This window comes from Natator depressus, chromosome 2 (genome assembly GCF_965152275.1).
Source record: "Natator depressus isolate rNatDep1 chromosome 2, rNatDep2.hap1, whole genome shotgun sequence".
NCBI classification, from domain to species: Eukaryota; Metazoa; Chordata; order Testudines; family Cheloniidae; genus Natator; species Natator depressus.
The window spans coordinates 217,655,075-217,674,818 of record NC_134235.1 but is presented as its reverse complement, the minus strand read 5'-3'; the positions used below and the strand labels follow the sequence as shown (position 1 = coordinate 217,674,818).

The following is a 19,744-nucleotide window of genomic DNA, read 5'->3' as shown; positions in this document are numbered from 1 at the left end:
AGAGGAGCCCTGCGCCCCGGCCCCGCCGGAGCAAAGCCAGCTCAGGCTGCAAAGTACCAGGCTCCCTCAGGCCTGAGCGAAGCGGGGAACCGTCCCCAGCCGCGCCGCACGGCAGGCTGGTACCTTTCGCAGAGACGCCCTCAGGGCGTAATGCTCCCGCGAGTACAGCAAGCGGGCTCCGTCCCCGGCGGCTCCAGGGGCGCGGCTCGAGCTGCCCGCCCGCAGCGGGGCGCGAGCGGGGCCGGACAGCCCAGGGCTCCACTTGCCCCACTCCCCGCGCGCCAGCAGCCCGCGCCAGCTCCGAGCCATGGCGGGGGCAGCGCGGGACGGGAGGGAACAACACACATGCGCATGCGCAGCCGCCGCCGCTCCCCGCCCCGCGCCTGCAGCCAGGACCGAGGCGGGGGCGCTGCCTGGGATCACCTGCCCTGCACCTGCTCGGCGCGTTCCTCGCCGGGCTGAGCGGGCCGGGCGCGTTGGGTGCCGCGACAGCTGCCCAGCGAGGGACCCGTAGCTCGCAGGCTGCAGCCCGAAGCAAACACGGGCGGCTGCGGGGCTACACGCTGTTCCCGGGAAGTTTCCGCTGCGGGGAAAGGCGCCGCAAACAGCCCCTCCCCGTGCGCCCGACTGTGTCGGGGACTCAGCCTGCTGCTCCAGTCGTTCGAATTTAGGGGTGAGAGATTTTTCTCTTCCTTTTCTTCAGTTTAGTTCAATGAGACTTTTAAACCACTCGATCGTCCCGCCTTGACGTAGCCCCGAAGTAGTTCTTGTTCTCGCGGCTGGGTGGTTCAGGGTGTGCCACACGCATCATGCAACGAAAATGCAAACGTTTGACCATGTTCTTTGCATATCTTTTTCTAAGGAACACTAAAGCGTTGGTAGAAGCAAGAGTTTTTATTAAAACGAGCTAGTAAACGCAAGAGTCAAGAAACAACACGCTAAACAGAGACTACACGCAAATGCCCATTAGTACATTAAGCAAGTATCTGTCCCCTCTGGGGAACAATACTTAGAATACAATTTAGAATATTATCAAGTAGTGAGATATAATTAGATCAGATAAAATGATAAAGAGATAAACAAGAGTCTCATTCAAGGTTGTTGTTGTTTTTAATCCATTGACAGTACTCGTTCAACAAGGACCCATGGAACTGAGGACAAACTAGTTATGCGCTAAAGGTACAATAATGTATGTTCCAATTGCAGGAAATTTTTCTTTCATGCAATGACGCAGCCTCCTTTCTCTTTAAAAGGATTCCTATCTTCAGGAATACCCTTGACCAAAGGATCCTCTCCAGATCTTTCTTCAATGTAGTTCTTTATATCTTCAGAACATTTGGACACCTTAAATAAAAGAAGAAATAAGGTTCTGCTTTATACATAGCAGTCACATTTCCCATTAGACTATAAAGACAAGGTTCACTTCATAACGTTCTTTTTCTCTTTCTTATATTTACATAATATGTAAAGGACCTGATGCTGCAAGTGCTCCACATGTGATCACTGAGCACCTCCAAAATCTGGCCCTAAATTTAAAACAAAAACAAACATCTACTTGTGTTATAATAATCTCTAACATTATTAAAACTGAAGGGATGTTAAAGGTCAAGTTTCTTTTCTTTTTATTCCCACTACTGTTTTGTAAAATGTATTTTTTTTCTTCTGAACTAGTCAATAAATGGTTTATTTGGTGAGCTGTTTGTTCCCCTTCCAAGCATGTGTTTCATATTTATTGGCAAAAGAAGTAAAGGTCATATTTTTCAAAAGTGATGAGTAATTCTGGATGCATCAATACTTTGGTGTCCAACTTGAGATACCTTTTAGGAGCCTCCTTTTCAGAAAACACTGAGCGTTCTCCTTCTGAAAATCAGGCTTTTAAAAGTATCTCCAGTTGCACTCCAAAATCAACAGTCACCTTTGAAAATGTTGGCTAAGATGTATTTTTTTAAAAAATCTGCAAGCAACAGCTTAATGTTGCATCACACATCCACATAAGCTTCTCTGTGAAAACATACAGTATATCATAGTAGGGGTGATACACAGCCTAGTCCTGCAGTTACTGTGCATAAAAATCCTCCACTGATTTAAAAATAAAAAACTAAAACCTAATAATTTATTTAAATTAGGATCACAAAAACTCACATTATTTCAATGGTACTCATATGCAGAATCTGCTGCAGAATCAGTAGAATTTGAACCCAAACTCAATGTAACATTACACATTTTTCCAAACAAATGCTTCAGTAGCCTTTTTTCTATTATAACAAAAGCCAACAACCAAGGTGTAGTCCTACAATAACAAGCCTGTTGAGTGGAAGACAACAAATTCAACAAGGAAGCACATTTCACCTATCAGTTACAAAGGGTTGTTATAAACAGCAGTTAGTATAACATCCTGAAAATTATGAAAAACACATTGACATTGTGCTTTCAAGCATACAGTGGTTCTCCAGTAGACACTTGTTTGCAGCAACACTTTGTAAGAGCAACCTCCCCTTATGAGCAATATTTCCCCTGGGAGTGCTTTGCCTACTGTGACTTGTCGACACTCCCCATAACAACAACAGCCGCTTAGGAGCAACATAACTAAAGAGCACCATATGTTCCTACTCATGAGCATCTACTGTAATATGCTGTGTGATATTTTGTGACAAATTCATAGCAAAGTAACATGCTAACATGGGACTATAGTCTCCCTTCCAATTTAGAGAGCCACAGAAGGGGGGAAACTCCTAGAGCAGTGGTTTTCAAGCAGGGGTCCATGTCCCCCTGGAGGGGCCACAGGCAGGCTTCAGGGGGTCTGCCAAGTAGGGCCAGCATTAGACTTGCTCGGGCCCAGGACAGAAAGCTGAAGCCCCACCGCACTGGGCTGAAGCCAAGGCCCCTGAGCCCCATCACCCGGGGAGGAAGCCGAAGCCTGGGTGATGTAGATTTGCAGGGCCCCAGTGGCACAAGAACATAAGAATGGCCCTACTGGGTTAGATCAAAGGTCCCTCTAGCCCGGTATTCTGTCTTCTAACAGTGGCCAATGCCAGGTGCCCCAGAGGGAATGAACAGAACAGGTAATCCTCAAGTGAGCCATACCCTGTTGCCCATTCCCAATTTCTGGCAAACAGAGGCTAGGAGCACCATCCCTGCCCATCCTGGCTAATAGCCACTGATGGACCTATCCTCCATGAATTTATATAATTCTTTTTTGAACCCTGTTATAGCCTTGGCCTTCACAGCATCCTCTGGCAAAGAGTTCCATAGGTTGACTGTGTGTTGTGTAAAGAAAGACTTCCTTTTATTTTAAACCTGCTGCCTATTAATTTCATTTGATGACCCCCTTGTTCTTGTGTTATGAGAGGAGTAAGTAACACTTCCTTATTTACTTTCTCAATACCAGTCATGATTTTATACACCTAAATCATATCCCCCCTTATTTGTCTCTTTTCCGAGCTTAAAAGTGGCAGTCTTATTAATCTCTCCTCATATGGAAGCCGTTCCATACCCCTAATCCTTAATCCTAATCAATTGGCCTGCTTGCTGCCCCTTAATGCGGGCCCTGACTTTTATATGCAGGAGAAAACCAGTTATTGTGGCATGGGGGGGAGGCCATGGAATTTTTACAGCACGCAGGGGAGAGGGGCGGCCTCAGAAAGAAAAAGGTTGAGAACCCCTGTCCTTGAGAAATGTCTATGCTCTGTACTCTCCCAAGGGAGAGAGGTTTGAAACCCTACAGAGAAAGCCAGGGGTTCAGTCTCCAGACCCTATGGGCAAATCCCACGGATTCTGGAGATCCCCTTTGTTTATGCATCCCTCATTCTGCCTGATTGCCTCTTCCCTGGAGCAACATGGATTCACCTACAGAAGCAACAACTTGTTCCTGATGTCTTAGATATCTGGAATGTTTGAGGACTGCATTCTGAATAGAGTTTCTTCTTCCCAGGTCTTCCCCCTACCATTTCCAAGAGAGCTCTGCAGAGGCACCGTTGGGAGGAGTCCCCAGGAAGAGGCTTCTAATTGTTTCTGGGAAGGGGAAAACTTGACACAGTGGCTATTCTTCCCATTTTTAGTGGATGTGGGCACTTCCTCTGCCTCATTTACTGTGTTTTGCTCAAACAAACAAAACAAAACCTACCAAAATAAGACACTCCATAGCACATGCTTCTCTCTCCAAAGGAAAGAGGATGAGGAAACAAGCAACAAATGATAGGTGCATAGTCACTCCTGGAAGATGTTCAGCTATTCTGGTGATGAATGTGGTATAAGAACTTATATATAATAGAAACAGAAGTAGAATAGTCATGACAACAGAATCAATACGTCTGGCCTACTTACAGTAGAGAGATTCTAATGGACATAGGTGCTGGAAGTAGAGGTACTGGGGGTGCTGCACTTCTGGCTTGAAGTGGTTTCCATTGTATACAGGATTTACAGTTTGGTTCAACGGCTCTCAGCACCCCCACTATACAAATTGTTCCAGCACCCTTGCCAATGGATTATGAAAAGTTAAGTCTTAGGCCATAAGAAAGAACCCAAAGTTTTCCACTAGCCATTAAGTGTATCAAATAAGATCTAATTACCCATAACCTATGACTAAGTCACAGTAGGGAGGAACATAGGCCCAATGGTTAAGAACTTGGATCCCATCCTGCAAGCTCTTATGCACATACTTAGCTTTACTACCGTGAGCAGATCCATTGATTTCAGTTGGGACTATTCATGATGGTAAAGCATGTGTGAAAGCACTTACAGGATTGGGGGCTTAGGTTGTTTCGATCTTGGAGAGGAGGATCCTTTTTGCTTATGAGAAAAATTTCTCTTGAGTATGAATCTGTATATTTTTATTCACCGAGGGAGATTATTTTAAAGGAAATTTCCTCACTACATCATGTCAAAATGAGGAAGAGGGAGTTTTGCATTCGATTGAAGTCAAGGGGACTTTGATAGGCATATTTGCTTTTGCCCATGAGAGGAGAAGGGGATGTGGCTCTGTTTGCGCACAAAATTCTCATGTCAAATGGTGATTTATGCATATGGATAATCAGAAACGTAATTGACAGGAAATAAAAGACTGGAATGTATAACAATGCAACCTTAGCATCCATAAAGGTGAGGGACACTCTCTTCGCTGGCATTCAGGAGATTCCCGACTATGCCTTCTCCTAAATTTCTCAGACTCTCAGCTTATTTACAATAATGTCTTTTCTTTTTAAATACATTAGATTATGTGCAGCCTATGGAGTGTTTTTCAGTCACTTCAATGTTTTTGAGGCAAGAGTCAGATGTTCTTATGCATTTATACACATTGCAAGGGGCTCTGGATCCTATTGGAGCTTCTTGGTTCTGTTGTAATATAAATAACTATAATCACTCTGATAAAAATCATTGACATCTATTTCATGGGCTAAAATACACCTCTGACATCAATATTTTGTTTCTGAGCAAAGTCCCTGAACCTGCAGGCTGTAACTTTATTCAGATGGACAGTCCCATTGACATCGTGTGAGTAAAGTTATACAGCTGCTTAAGTAGATGCAGGATTAAATTCAGGGCCCCATCCTGCTCCCACTGAAGTGAACAGGAGTTTTGTCAATGACTCCAATAGGAACAGGAGCAGATCGGAAATCTATGTATCAAGAATGTTATCTCCAGAAAACGTGCATGGTAAAATACATCCCACGTTGTTGACTGCATACTACTTCACAAGGTGAATCACCAGAAACAACAACAACAACAAAACACCTTTAACTTTTGAATCGACCCTTATGGACCACGGTTCTCCAACAACTGTTCTCTGTTGTCCTTCTGTGGACCACTTCACAATAGGGAGAGACTTTGGGGAATTCCTCCCAGGCTCCCAGGCCATTCTGTGTCTGGCCTGGTAGCCCTGCAAACCACCAGAAAGAACTCTGAAGACCAGACTCTGAGAACCACTGGCTTGTACAGTTTTGTTTTAACTAACAAGGCTGTTTTGAATGATAGGACTTGGTTTCTGGGAGCCAGCAAAATCATTTTGTGTTCTAGAACATCTCCAAAATGTCTATTTCCGATCAAATTCAGTGGGGGGGGGGGGAATGCCGTGGTTGAGGTCACATATTCCAATGTTCAGCACACAGTGGATATTTTATCCCACAGTTTAAAAGTCTGAATGGTCCCTTGTCTTCATTTCCTCTTTGGAGAGCAATTTCAGCTGCCCTGTGCCAACTACGCCACACCCTCGCTGAGCCCTTGGGTTTAGCTGCAGCGACTACCGAATTTAGCGCTAACACCCTATGATTAGCTTGTTAATGTGTTTTCCTCCTTTTTTCTACAATTATAGAGACATTTCTCAGGCTGTGTCACTCACATTTAACCTCCACAGGTCTGGATCCTCCTTCCTATACTTTTCAGAAGTTTTTAGCTCCGGTTTCTGTGACGGAAGGCAGCAGGTACAGTCGCCAGAAACTAAACTACGTGGGGAGCGAGAAACTAACCTAAAATCTCTTAAAGTTACTGCGCCGTTAAGTATACTTTTAAAAACACACAAAGACACCAAGGCCCCAATGTCTGTTTCATCCCTTCAGTTGTTGAGACAGACTTCAATGCCCACCTCCACCTTCTGCAAGAAGGGAGAGCTCGTGGGGTCTGAAATCCTTTCCCCCGTCTGAGATCGCGCGTGTGCGCCTTTTCTCCCATCAGTGAGCCCTTGAGAGGAGGCGAAACTAACCAGCTCATTGAACCGCGCTGGCATCTGTCTGCAGGTCTCATTCCACTCCCATAAAGAGAGTCAGCGCTTCAGGGGGGCGTGAAGACCCTTCCCCGCGCTGTGAGATGCACTGCGGCGCTCACCATTGAGAGGTTATTTGAGGCATTGTTGTGAACCTAAGGCTGAAAAGAAGCAAAGTAACTTCCAAACTGCCCCCTCCCCCGCCCCCCAACCCCGGAGACTCGAGAGCTAAAGATCTTGTTCACGCCCCAGCCTGACCTCCTCTCCAATCTGCCTCCCCGGGGCGATGGGGCTATTTCAGCCGCAGGCTCTCAGGGGGCTGGGCAGGGGGCAGCCTGGGGGAACTCACCGGTTGTCTTTCCAACTTCACTTCTTTCCGGAGCTGCTCAACTTCCATTTTCAGTTTATCCTTTTCGCTCAGATCCTCTATATTGATCGCCGGCATTTTCTAGTTGTAAAAAGGGGAGCGAGTTACCCTCTCGGAGGAGATGCTGGGACCCAGCGGTTCGCGAAAGAGCCCCCTCCCCTCCCCACCCCGAGGGCATGACTTACTGTTGTCCCGGGCGAAATTCTCTGAAGTAACAACTTCCTCTCCAATAAACTCCCTCACGCACCTTCCCCAGAGTGCTCCAGTCCAGCTAGCTACTCACACCCGCGACTCCTGGGGTTTAAATCAGCAGCATAAGCTTCCTAAACGGATCAAACCCAGCAGTGTGACCCCCACCCTGACCGAGAGGACGTTTACTCTAGGCACTGCACACAACGAACAACGATTTACTTTTCCCTCCCCTTCCTCCATTCAAACCTTCAGTTCTCGCCTTTGCTGTATAAATAGGTATCAACTCTTTTATGTAAACCTGGCCGGCCAGTAACGGAGGGGGTTGGGGGGAAATCGGGTAACATTGATTAATCCCAGTGTATTAAATCCCAGTGTATTTAATCTGGTATTAACACGGAGTTCGACACCTAGGCGCAGTGTCACCCGTGTAATGCAGAGAACAAGGCGCGGAATGAGGAGGGCTGACTGTTCTGGGGAAGAGGATGTGTGTGCTGAAAACTTTCTCCACAAGGAAGAAGCCAGACACATTTAGAACACACATCCTTTGAGAGGAAGCAGATTTGCTGAGGAAATGTCCGGCCTTTTTGTGTGCCGAATTCCTGGTGGTACCGAACGACAAGGCTGGTGGAGGAAAGCGGTGGCGGTTAAGACAGGCATATAGACTCATATAACAGTGTTGCAGCAAGAGTGATCTGGTTCACAGAGCACAGTCTGGAAAAGGACCACGAAATCCCCCTTGAAATTGTTTCTTCCTTGTGTTAAATTAAAACACTCTGTAAACATTTGGAACTCCTGATTCGTCTGACTTTCTTTTCTCTGCTGGGAAGGCGAATGGGAAAGGTTGGGTGGCCAACTCCGCGGGGAGAGCTGTGTGGTGTGACTCCAGTTAATGGAGTGCAATGTTTTCCAATCCACCCCCCTCCCCGCCCTTCTCCGGCTCTCTTTCTCTGGTTTCTCTCTTGTACAGCGACAGGTTTCAGAGTGGTAGCTGTGTTAGTCTCTATCAGGAAAACAACAACAACAACAAACCCCCCCAAAACCAAAAAACTAAAACGAGGAGGACTTGTGGCACCTTAGAGACTAACAAATTTATTTGGGCATAAGCTTTCCTGGGCTAAAACCCACTTCATCAGATACATGCAGTGGAAAATACAGTAGGAAGATATATATATACACACAGAGAACATGAAAAAATGGGTGTTGCCATACCAACTGTAATGAGACTAATCAATTAAGGTGGGCTATTATCAGCACCGGTGTATGTATATCTTCCTACTGTATTTTCCACTGCATGCATCCCATGAAGTGGGTTTTAGCCCAGGAAAGCTTATGCCCAAATAAATGTGTTAGTCTCTAAGGTGCCACAAGGACTCCTCCTTTTTCTCTCTCCTTTGTACTGCCATTCTCCCCCTTCCAAGCAAAGCATTTTGCATAAGCAGCACAATTGCTCAAACAAAAGGCAGGGGGACCCAATTCAATGCCTGCCTATGAAAAATATGTTGTTTGGAATGTGGTTGTAGCCCTGGTGCTCCCAAGATATTCGAGTGGGGAGGTGGGTTTTTTAGTAATATATTTTATTGGACCAGCTTCTGCTGCTGAGAGAGACAAGCTTTAGAGCAGATCTCTGCTGCAGAGCGTGTCTCTCTCACAGCAGGAGTTCCCCCAGTAAAAGATATTACCTCACCCACCTAGTCTCATTAAAAACACCACTTTATCACTGTAGCAAGCCACAACAAGCATAGGAGAGAAGCATCCCACATTCAGAAACAGCTTCCTTGTCTAATCTGCATGCAGCTCCTTTGCCAGGTGTGGAAGAGGTTGGGAGCAGCAGTGGGACAAGCTGCAGATTGAGGGCATGGTGTTGCCGAACTTAAACCAATCAGAGTTCCAGTTTTGAAGGTAGCTCAGCCAGCCCAGTGCCAGTCAGGGTCATGCCTGGAGATATGAGTGTGGCATATGTGGGTACACGGATAAGTGACACAGACTACAACATGGCCCTGTCTAGTTGCCGCAGGTGCTGGATTCAGTATAGGGAGGTGTGCTGGGATCCACAAACCCCACACTGGGGAACAAGGGGTAAAGGAATGGCTCTGGGCTCAGCAAGCCCCCTGCCCCCACACCTGCAGGAAATGCTCCAACTGGAGGAGGAGTTAAGAAGTAGGGGAGCAGCTCCTTAGGGGGCAGACCAGGGAAAACAGCAGACCTGTGACCTTCAGTGTCAGCTGAAGAGAGCTGACAGAAAGGCGGGATCTCTCCCCATGACAACTGCCGAAGGGTCCCTCTGTGAGGGAAGGGAGGAGCTGCTACAGAGATAACCTGAGGAGGAAGCAATTCTCATTCCCTCTCAGGTGGACTCTGAGTTTTGTTAATCCTCCTTTACTTTGTTTGGACTACCCCAGCAGGGGATCTGATCTGCCCCAGGAGCGTGGGCCATGCTGCAAGAGGAGGCAGTTGCCGCCCAGGAAGAGAAATTATATGCAGTTGCCAGAAAATGCTGTGTACTGAGTGATCAACCCTCATGCTGCCTAAACCCAGATGGTGACCCAGGAACTATCACAGGAGGGTGATAGGAAGTGGCCTGGGAAGGACAGCCTTAAGTCTCCCTGGCTGTCAGACCACTGATAGCCTTCAAAGAGCCCTGGGTCAGAGCCTGGTGGAGTGGGAGGGCTGGGGCTCTCCTACCAACAGCTCCCTGCAAGGCATGGGCCTAAGCCCTGATCACTAGGAAATGCTACTCTACCAACCAACCCCTGAGTGAGGACTGTCGCAGAGGGGAAATTGTCTTCCCTCCCTCCTAACTTTCACCTTTTCTTACCATCACTTGCTGTGTCTTCTCTTCAGAGTCTACGCTCTCTAGGGCATAAACTGTCTCAATGTGTTTGTTTAGTGTCTAACACAATAGATCCTAGATCCTGATAGGGACCTCTGGCTACTACTGTAATATATTAATAATTAATACACTCAGGCAGCCATGTCTCATTCCACTGAATAAGGCTGCATTACTGTATCCTTAGGATTACACATCTGACCATATAAGTGACCACATGGAACAAGGAGAGCTCAGTACTGTGATATCATGTTTGTTTCCTTTCACCTTCTCTCCACCCATACCAGCTATGCAACTCCCTTCAGCTTGTATAAAAAAAATCCCCAAGACCCACCTTTTCCTCTTGAGTCCTGCTGCTGAAATGCTTTTTCAAGGCTTCAGCCTTCCCCTGCTTCAACCACTGCAACTTTCCCCTCTCTGGCTACTGATTTTTACCTTGCCCACCATCAGTCTCCCCAGAATGTAGCTGCTAAAATACATTCCCTTTCTCACTGTTCATTCCCTTATTTTCATCACCTACCTGTTGCTTTTGGAATCAAATTCAAGCTCCTGGTTTTCACTACTCGGCACTGTCTAGCACCACTGCTGCTGCCTGTATCTCAGTGCTTCTATTTCCTTGTATCAGCACAGCCACACTTTGTACCTTGCAAAGTTTCTGCTTACTTACCCTAGTATCTACCGTTTAGAGTCACAGGTAAACAAGTGTCCATTAGGGTAAAGTTGGTAGAGGACTTAGTGAACAATTTTGTAGCATCTTCTCTTTATGGGTATGTCAAATGTGACTCCTATTCAGGAAAGCTATGGTTCTTGCCACTCTATCTCCAAAAATGACTCCAATAATGGAGGCAAATCTTACTCACTTTATGCACATGACTAGTTCTATTGACGTCATAAGAATGGCCATGCTGGGTCAGACCAAAGGTCCATCTAGCCCAGTATCCTGTCTTTTGACAGTGGCCAATGCCAGGTGCCCCTGATGGAACCAAAAGAATAGGTACTCATCAAGTGATCCATTCCCAGCTTCTGGCAAACAGAGGCTAGGGACACCATCACTGTCCATCCTGGCTAATAGCCATTGATGGACCTATCCTCCATGGATTTATTTAGTTCTTTTTTGAACCCTCTTATAATCTTGGCCTTCACAACATCATCTGGCAAAGAGTTCCACAGGCTGACTGTGTGAAGAAATATTCCTTTTGTTTGTTTTAAACCTGCTGCCTATTAATTTCATTTGGTGACCCCGAGTTCTTGTGTTATGAGGAGTAAATAACACTTCCTAATACTCAGTGGAATAATATAAAAAAGCAAGATTTCAGTGTCCACAACTGTGCACGTTATCACATAACACCCTAAAGCAAAGACCCATTTGTATGGTCATTTTATTAGTCTCTTCTTTCTTACAAAGAACAGCTCTACATTTTAAATCTCTTGTCTTGTTGAAATGAAAGCGCAGTTGACTAAATATTGCACCGCACTGTAAAAATGATAGACAGGTTTAAATTAAACAATGGTTTGTGTGTGTGTGTGATGGTGGAAGTGAGTGCATTAATTCTGCTGTTTGTTTAAAATATTCAATTTTTTTTCAATTCTAACCAAATATGATGCATTCTAAAGAACATCAGTCTAGTCACATTTAAGTCAGTTGAGAATTTGTTAATATTAGAAAAATGACATTTTGACTTTGCAAGAAATGGAAAAGGTATGTTTGCACTTCAGGGAACCAAGTTTCATTACATCTGATGCTACTAATAACCCTAACTAAAACCCAGGACATCTGTTATTAACTATCGTAATAACAGGATTACTAAACATGACAGCTGTGTCCTTGTGGTAACAGCTCAGGTTGTATTTAGGTAGTTTGGTCTGTGTTACTAAACCATTCATTTATCCCTTATCAATCTGATTATAAATATGTGTGTGTGCGTAGATAGATATAAAAGCTAAAGGATATATTTTAAAGAGAGAATACAGATGGATGATAGAAATACAGGAAAGAAGTACAGGGAGAAAGAGAGCTCTACAAACTGGGTGCTTTGTGGGTCAATATGAACAACATTCGGTGAGTATTCTTTTCTTCTTTGCTTTTTCCCCTTTCTGGAAAATTTCCTGTATTAGCTTTAGTTTGCATATCCTCCACTGCAGAAAAGTTGATTATTAGAATACATCAAAGGTACCTCTTTTTAATTATTTGTATATTTTTATTTATACATACTGTAGCTGTACATGACATTTTGCAAATAAATAAAAATGGCAAGTCCTTGTTGCTCCAAGTATCTAGACATCTAAGGGAGACACAGCATAGTCAGGATGACAATAAAAGGGAGTGAGGACATCAGATTAAGATATGGGTATAGAGTTATTTTTATCTAAGATTTTATTCTTCTTCTCTCAACTAATGTATTCAATCTGGAGAAAATGTTAGTTAATGAAAGGTCTATATGTAATGGTATACTTTACACATAAAAAAGCTCTGCTAGACAATTGAGCTAATCCTCTGCCAGGACAGGATGGACACCCTTGATGTTCATTCTTAATTTTAAAAATTGCAGTGATGGAGAATCCACCGCAACCCTTAAATTGTTCCAAGGGTTAATTGCCCTCCCTGGTTTTTTGTTTTTTTTAAAGCACTTTATTTCTAGTCTTAATTTGTCAAGCTTCAATTTCTAGCCATTGGATCCTAAATCTTTGTCTGCTAGATTGAAGAGTCTTCTATTACCAAAGTTCTGTTCCCTGTTTTAGGTACTTATAGTCTGTGTTCAAGTCCCGCCCCTCCTCCCCCCAAACTTTTTTTGTTGTTGTATAAACTGCAGTCCCTTGCATGCAGTGGCCTAAGGGTCACCATGCACCAGCTTTTCCAGCAGCCACTAATTTCCCTATTTCTAAACTTTTCCTCAACTTTTCCTTTCGTAAAAAACGGGGCTGCCACAAACTCTTCCATTTGAACAAAAGTAAACTGTTATTGCTAACACTAAGTACAGTCACCACAAATAGCACTTTAATGGGATATGTCGCTTTAGCATCATCAAACGGAACAATGACTTGAAGATGTACCCAGTAGCTGAAAAGGCAAGGTAAGAACGGAGGGGTCCGTTATCCTTTGATATGACCGTGATCAGCACGACAGGACAAATCGGAAACTTGCCTTCTCCCCAGCAGGGGGTTTGACAGGCAGATTATTGCGTAGCCTGATTTATGATTGATCCGCACGGGTGACAAGGGGGCAATCTTGCCTGCCACCATCGCGGAGGAAGCTGAAAGCATTCCTCACGCTCAGGACTCCCTGATGTGCTACTCTTGGCTCCTGGAGCGGAGTTGACGGTTGTTCTATTGTACCCTCCCCGCCCGCACTTTCCCCCCCGGGGTGAGCAAAGGGCCTTTCCCGGAGTTACTCGCTGGGAACTGCCCAGGACCCAGCGGAACCTGGCCGCGGAGCCGGCATGACGCGCTCCCAAGCGCTGGGAAGGGGCTCTTCGAATCGCCGCCCTGCCCCATAGGCGTGACTCGGGCTGCGCGCCACACCCGCGCTCTGCGGCCCCGGGGGAGGTGATCTCGGCGGATATAAGGGACGGAGAGATGGGGCAGGAGGGGACAAGCGCCGGCTCGCTCTCCAGATCGGTTGCCCTGCAGCCCCGCGCCTCGGCCTCGGTTCCGCGTCTCCATCCCTGCAGGCAATGAGCTCGCCCGCCAGCCTCCGGAGCTGCTTAGCTCTGGGCTCGCTGCTGCTTCTGCTGGGACAGGTTCCGGGCGTTCCCCAGGCGCCAGCAGGTAACAGCCGAGCTCCCGGCCCGGCGAGCTGCGGGAGGGGGTTCGGCTCAGCGCGGCTTTCCGGGGTGCGTTTAGTCCTTGAGCAAACGACGGTGGCTCTCTCCGCCCCGGTTTTGTCCGGTGAAGCTTCTAGCGCTGGCTCCAAGCTCTGTCTCTCCCGTGGGCTGGCTCCCGCCGCAAAGCCCCAAGAGTTTGATACCCAGCATGCTGGGGGCTAAGATCACCCTCCGCTTCCTCCTGCCTTGTCAACTTCTCCCAGCGTCTCGCTCACCTTCCCGCTCCTCGCGCTGCTAGGGCTGAAAGCCGGCCACGTGGAAACTGCCCTGGCCCGTCGCCTCTCTCCCCGGTGACTCACCCCGAAAGCTCTTGTCTCTCTTTACAGCCCCAAATCAAGAGGTCTGCCTGCTGCCCCCGAAGAAAGGTCCCTGCTGGGCTCTCATCCAGAGATGGTACTACGACAGGTACACCCAGACATGCCAAAAATTCCCTTATGGGGGCTGCTATGGCAATGCCAACAACTTCATAAGCTTGGAAAGCTGTGAGAAAAGCTGCTGGATGATCCGGAGTAAGTCCTCTCTCTCCCCCTTTATTTAGACACAGGGGTCCTCACCCCAGCATTGGCTTGGGCATCCTGGGACATCTCGGTTATCCTGCGCTGTTGGTTAATAGTTCGCTGCCCAGGTTTGCATTAAGCGAGACAGACTACTGATCGCTTCTGTTATGCCCCAGCACATCAGCAGAGCTACTTAGTCCTTCTAAGGACTAATGAGCTCTGGTGTGCATGCTTTCTCCGAAAGTAGACGTAGGAGCCTATTCGCTGTAGTTTTGCCATTGATTGCAATGGGGCTAGGATTTCACCCCAAGAATAGTGAAGGAAAGATGAAGTCAGTTGGACTACTTATTGTGGTAAACATTTTTCACGGTAGTATGTGCAGGATTGGACCCCAAGGCTGACAATGCAACATGATATGGTCTTTAATCATACGATATGGTTATCTGATACAAGTGTTTATCTAAACTGTATTTTATTATTATGCAAAATAGCTGACCACAAGGTAAGACAGCATCACGATGCAGATGCCTAAAAAGACAGGGATAAGCTTGAACATTCAGCTTTAACTTTTACACTTTGAGAGCTCATCGGCACCTGCCATGTTGCATTAGTTCTATAGGTTTCTTTTTAAAAAGTGTGTGTGTGCAGAGGGAAGGAATAAAGAAATATCATGAGTTCTGTAACAGGCACTAGCTGGGAAAGCCCAAGAAAAGCAAACCAGCCTCTTCAGCAAACTGTACTTTAAGACTCAGGAGACACTGGCCAGCTGAAGGGGATTGAGGTCAGTTTGTACTCCAGTGCATGTGTGCATTTCCATATCTTTGTAGTGTACAGACTGGGAGAGTGCTATTATGGGCAACTTTTAGGCAGCTTAAGCACATTCGTCTCCCCCAGGTTGTTGTTGTGTCAAAAGTTGTGGGGACCGTTTTTTTTCCTTTGAATAAATATATATTTGCTCTTCAAACTGATCAACGAACTTAGGGCACTTAAGCAGTGTAAAGAAAAAGTATCTGATTAATTTCAACAATAACCCCCCCCCCCCACTAAAAACTGAGGATTTGGGAGGGACGCAAAGGAGCTGAGGACTGGCCTTTGGGCATATGGATGCAAATTAAAACGAAGCACTAGGCAAAGTCTCTCGATCACTTTTGAAAATTGCACATTTCCCAAGCCCTGCTCACATATGCACTGAAAAGGCATGATCCAAAGCCCACTGAAGTCAATGGAAAAAACCCTAATGGGATTTGGGTCTGGCTTTTATTGTGCTCTGAATTAACAAAAAGAACATGGCTGTACACAGTCAGTATACAGTTTTCAAATGCTTTGAACTTTATATGAAATCAAAACCATTTTTTTAACTTGGCAAAAGCAGCAGTTAACTTTTAAACTTTGACTCTCTTTGCTTGAGTGCTGTTCAAAGAAATGTGGTTCAAAAAAAATATTGTAGTGGGGAAAATGTATCTTTTTTTTTTTCTGCTATAACTTAAAAATGGCTGGAGAGATTTTGTTAGTTTTTTCCATACTAATTCTTAAGAACAGTCAAGGAAAATTTCCGCCTCAAAGGTGAATGTTTAGGAAAGGTTAGAACGTACGTAAACAGGGAGATATAACGGAAAATGGTCTGCAACCTCAGTTACAGCTGTTGCGAAGCGATCAGTATGAGTGTTCTAATGAACAGGATGGAAGAAATAAGTGAGGAATGACGACACTCTGTCAACCTATTTTCCCTAACTCCACTTCTTTCATTTTCTTAGCAGGGAGTAAGAAACCACATATCAAGAGTCAAGAAATAAACTTCTCAAGACTACGAGAAAACTAGAGAAAAAATCTAATCAGTCTAACCTAATGTTTTAAATCTGAAGAGCCCATCAATGGCAAATGCACGACTTTGACTTAGAAAGCCTCCTACAATATACTTTTATTTTGTGTGTGTGTGTATAGTGTGTGTGTGTGCGTGCATGTGTGTGTACAATTTTATTCCTCAGACTAGTTCTGTCTGAGAACTACTCTCTTTGAACAGTTTTTTTACATTAGAAGCAGCTATTATTTGTAATGAGAATTGACTTGTTTGGTTCTCTGCAACACTATTTTTGCTTAAAAAACCAAATATTTGAATTTCCATGTTTTTCCTGAGAAATAGTGCTACTGTTTTTGGGAAATGATTTAACTGTCACGATCCTGTGAAGCTTGAAGTACCCTTCTTCTGTTTGTTTAACTAAGGTGACACCAAGCTAGAGCCCTGCCCTTAATTTTTTTAGCATTATTTGTTTACTAAACTGAACATCAGCAGAGCCTTCCAAGACTGTATACAAATATCTATAATACTTCTCTTGCATATCCTTTTGTCATTATCATTGTCAGTCTATCCCTTAAAGGGAGCCATGTTTAAGTAGAAGAATCAGAATAGTGGTAATTATATTAATGTGGCAAAGGAGATTAGAGCCTGGTTCAGTTTAAAAAAAAAAATCCAACTTCCGTGAAAGGAAGCCTTGATTTTTTTCAAGTCTTTCCTAGCTTTGGTAATATGCAAAATAATATAAGCTCAAACCTGGGTCATCCTGCAAAAGGAAATTGGGCCTGGGGTCTCTTGGACAACTTCTTGTTCTAACAGAAGGCAATTAATAAGCTACATAAGTATTTGAAATGAAGATGTAGTCGCTGCATTCCACCTCCCACCCCAATAGCTGGTATGGCTGCGAAACTCAGGGTCAGATCGTGAACTGGAATATTTCCGTTGACTTCAATGGAGCTAAACCAGTTTACTCCAGAATATGATCTGGTCCTTCATATTGAAAAGGGAGGCTGTTGAGCATTGAAAAATGGGAGCTTCAGTAACATCTCCCGTTGTCCCTGTTTTGGGTCACTTTTGTAATACTCGTGTTAGTGTGCTGACAGACATGCTATTACGCAGTCTTTTGTGTATTGTTTGTTTTTACAAGATCCATGTAGGAATTATGTTTTTTTTTTCAGTTATAATTGATTCGTATTGGAAATTCATTATTAATCAAAATGTTTTTTAAAAAATAGAAAGCTTAATGCTATTAAGTATCCCTATATAGATCTATCAATGTGTGTAAATACATGTGTGTAGCCAAACTAAATGAGTCAAACATGACTCTCGGGTTTAATCTGTTAAATCATCTATTTTTATTGAGATTTCTATGTGAACAAGGCCTGCAGATTACATCGGTCATTCATTCCCTATAGTTTGTGTATCTCAGCTGGCCATAAGGGGTTGCTTTGAAATGGTGGTTGGATAAGTTCAATATCTGTTTGGTATTTGGTAGGTCTCTTGTCTGATGTTGCCCTACGTGTGGATCTTTTCAGAAAACAACCTGCTTGGGCATAGCCAATGGTGTCTCAGACATCTCTGTTTAGAATCTGGGTGTTGAAAAAGCAGCAGGGTAGTTCCAATCCTCTGTTGCACTTATCCTGACAACACTCTAAATACGTATTTTGTAGTCTCCATGCTCCCATATAAATATCACTTCTGCTCTGGGTATTCTTGACCTGACCGAGTTAAAATGCATAACACGTCTTCTAAAGTAAGAATAGGAACACTGCAGGTTTCAAACAAGTGAGCTTTTTTTCTACAGTCATGGTCTCAAAGTTTAAATAAACACAATGCACCTGAATCTCTGTCTCTCTGGGGATTAAACCCCTAAGTCCCTGGTTCTTGACACAAAACATATTTCATTTGTTACTCTATCTGTGCTGAACATGATTTTCTTTAATACTGAACCTCAGATAACTATTTGCCAACTTTCCAATGCATGGGCAAAGCTCTGTTTTTTACTAAACTTCTGTTTGATTAAATCAACTTTTCAGACACAATTTTGCAAGGTGCTTATTGTGGTTAGATGTTGAGCTGCGTGTGTGTGTGTGCGTGCATGTGTGTGTCCTCCCTGTGTGCTGCCCCAGCTCTGCGCAGACAGACAGCACAGCAGACCTTGCGCGAACGCCCAATGACCACAAGATTTGTTAAGGTACAAAGGCACCAGGCCAGGTTTCTTGTTGACAAAGCACGGTAATAGCACATGGCAGACTATGAGGATACTAAGATATGTACGCCCGCGACAATGGATGCAGCTCAGTGAATGGCAGGACTTTCCATTCCCCCCTCAGCTGGACAAAGATACTCCCTCTGAGATACATCTTTATACCCTGATACAAACAAGTTAGTACTGCCTCTGCCATAATTAGTTACTGCCCCCTGACGTGGCTAGTTATTACCCATCAACTTGTACATGCTGTTTAATTAAAACATTTTAATTACTTACTGTCATCCCTGACCTTCCCTTTTAGGAGGGGTTAGTGTATTCCTGTTATTCTTGGGAAATATGTTTTTACCATCCTTAATATCAGAATGTGTTTGTGTAAGTACTTTGTGCTTAGCACGTCTTAAAAATGTGTATTTTTGCAATATCAGCCCTGTTTTTGCCAAATTCTGTGAGCGGGTTCTGCCTCATACCACGTCTCTGATACAAGGGCTTATGTTTCAGGCTCCTTTCCTACTACATTTGAGTGTATAATATAGATCCACAATATTCATTTATAAGAATAACCAACTGTATCACATAAAGATTTCATCATGAGTGTCTAAGTTATCCCCAACTCTGGCCCTTCCACATATGGTAGAAGGCTAGAGTGGCATAAAGGGCCCCAATAATCTGTGTATCCCACGGTGGGAAGATTCCCCATGCTCAGGCACTGAGCCACAAGTCTGCCTTCTGAGGATCTCCTCACAAGCCCTGGTGTAGGGGGAGTGACTGGAGGAAGGAAGGAGAGTCAGGGGAGAGCTGCACAACACTACACTGTGGAGAGTCCCAGCAGTGTTGCTGTCCATAGGGTAGCTATGAGGAGGCTGTCATAACTTAAGACTTGGGCACTTTGGTCTGAATGAAAGTTAGATGCCTAGATGCTATTGAAAATTCCACTAGGTACCTTATTACATCTTTAAAAATCTGGTCCTTACTGGTTGGCTTATGCCATGAGGCAGGCCCAGGGTTTCTATCCTTTATTTTAAAAAAAATCTAATCTAACACTGAATGTTCTTCTTATTAAATGCCTAAACCATTTTTGAATTCTCCTAATGTCTGGATTTAGTTACATCTAGAGCCATTGAGTTCCACAGGTTAATTGTACATCGTTCAAAAATAATTGTATTCATTTTAAATTAAAATTGCCTATCAGCTTAAGTGGATATCCAGCTCTTATGGTGCAAGAGAGTAAATGAGAGCATTCACTCTACCTTCTGTGGGGATCATGGGTTCCCAGGCAGTGCTTAGACTGTGCCCCCCACCTTCTCCAGAGTGGGTCAACAAAGCTCTAGCTCCCAAAGGGCCC

General features: G+C 44.7%; 2 protein-coding genes across 3 annotated transcripts; one reads left to right on the top strand and one right to left on the bottom strand.

The window, feature by feature from the left end:
• Positions 1–586: 586 nt before the first annotated feature.
• On the bottom strand, positions 587–7,706 carry LOC141981738 (guanine nucleotide-binding protein G(I)/G(S)/G(O) subunit gamma-11). 2 transcript variants are annotated; one of them, XM_074943375.1, is made up of 3 exons: positions 7,247–7,706; positions 7,044–7,142; positions 591–1,344 (listed from the first exon to the last, which is right to left on the bottom strand). In XM_074943375.1, exons 2-3 carry the CDS (start codon positions 7,137–7,139, stop codon positions 1,219–1,221), a joined length of 222 nt encoding a protein of 73 aa, XP_074799476.1. In that variant the 5' UTR covers positions 7,140–7,142; positions 7,247–7,706; the 3' UTR covers positions 591–1,218. The 2 variants fall into 2 exon arrangements, with proteins under 2 accessions (XP_074799477.1, XP_074799476.1); XM_074943376.1 differs by lacking the exon at positions 7,247–7,706 and having other exon boundaries at positions 587–1,344; positions 7,044–7,225.
• A 5,825-nt stretch (positions 7,707–13,531) lies between these two features.
• Positions 13,532–18,620, top strand: LOC141981737 (PI-actitoxin-Axm2a-like). Its single transcript, XM_074943374.1, has 3 exons — positions 13,532–13,845; positions 14,228–14,410; positions 16,153–18,620. Exons 1-3 carry the CDS (start codon positions 13,752–13,754, stop codon positions 16,215–16,217), a joined length of 342 nt encoding a protein of 113 aa, XP_074799475.1. The 5' UTR covers positions 13,532–13,751; the 3' UTR covers positions 16,218–18,620.
• Positions 18,621–19,744: the final 1,124 nt, after the last annotated feature.

Bases quoted from the DNA above. Each gene is read 5' to 3' on its own strand.
- LOC141981738 (XM_074943375.1), bottom strand. From the start codon at position 7,139: ATGCCGGCGATCAATATAGAGGATCTGAGCGAAAAGGATAAACTGAAA. The intron at 1,345-7,043 runs GTGAGTTCCCCC...CTTTTATTTAAG, and splicing joins TGAAGTTGGAAAGACAACCG to GTGTCCAAATGTTCTGAAGA.
- LOC141981737 (XM_074943374.1), top strand. From the start codon at position 13,752: ATGAGCTCGCCCGCCAGCCTCCGGAGCTGCTTAGCTCTGGGCTCGCTG. The intron at 13,846-14,227 runs GTAACAGCCGAG...CTCTCTTTACAG, and splicing joins CGTTCCCCAGGCGCCAGCAG to CCCCAAATCAAGAGGTCTGC. The intron at 14,411-16,152 runs GTAAGTCCTCTC...TCATTTTCTTAG, and splicing joins AAGCTGCTGGATGATCCGGA to CAGGGAGTAAGAAACCACAT.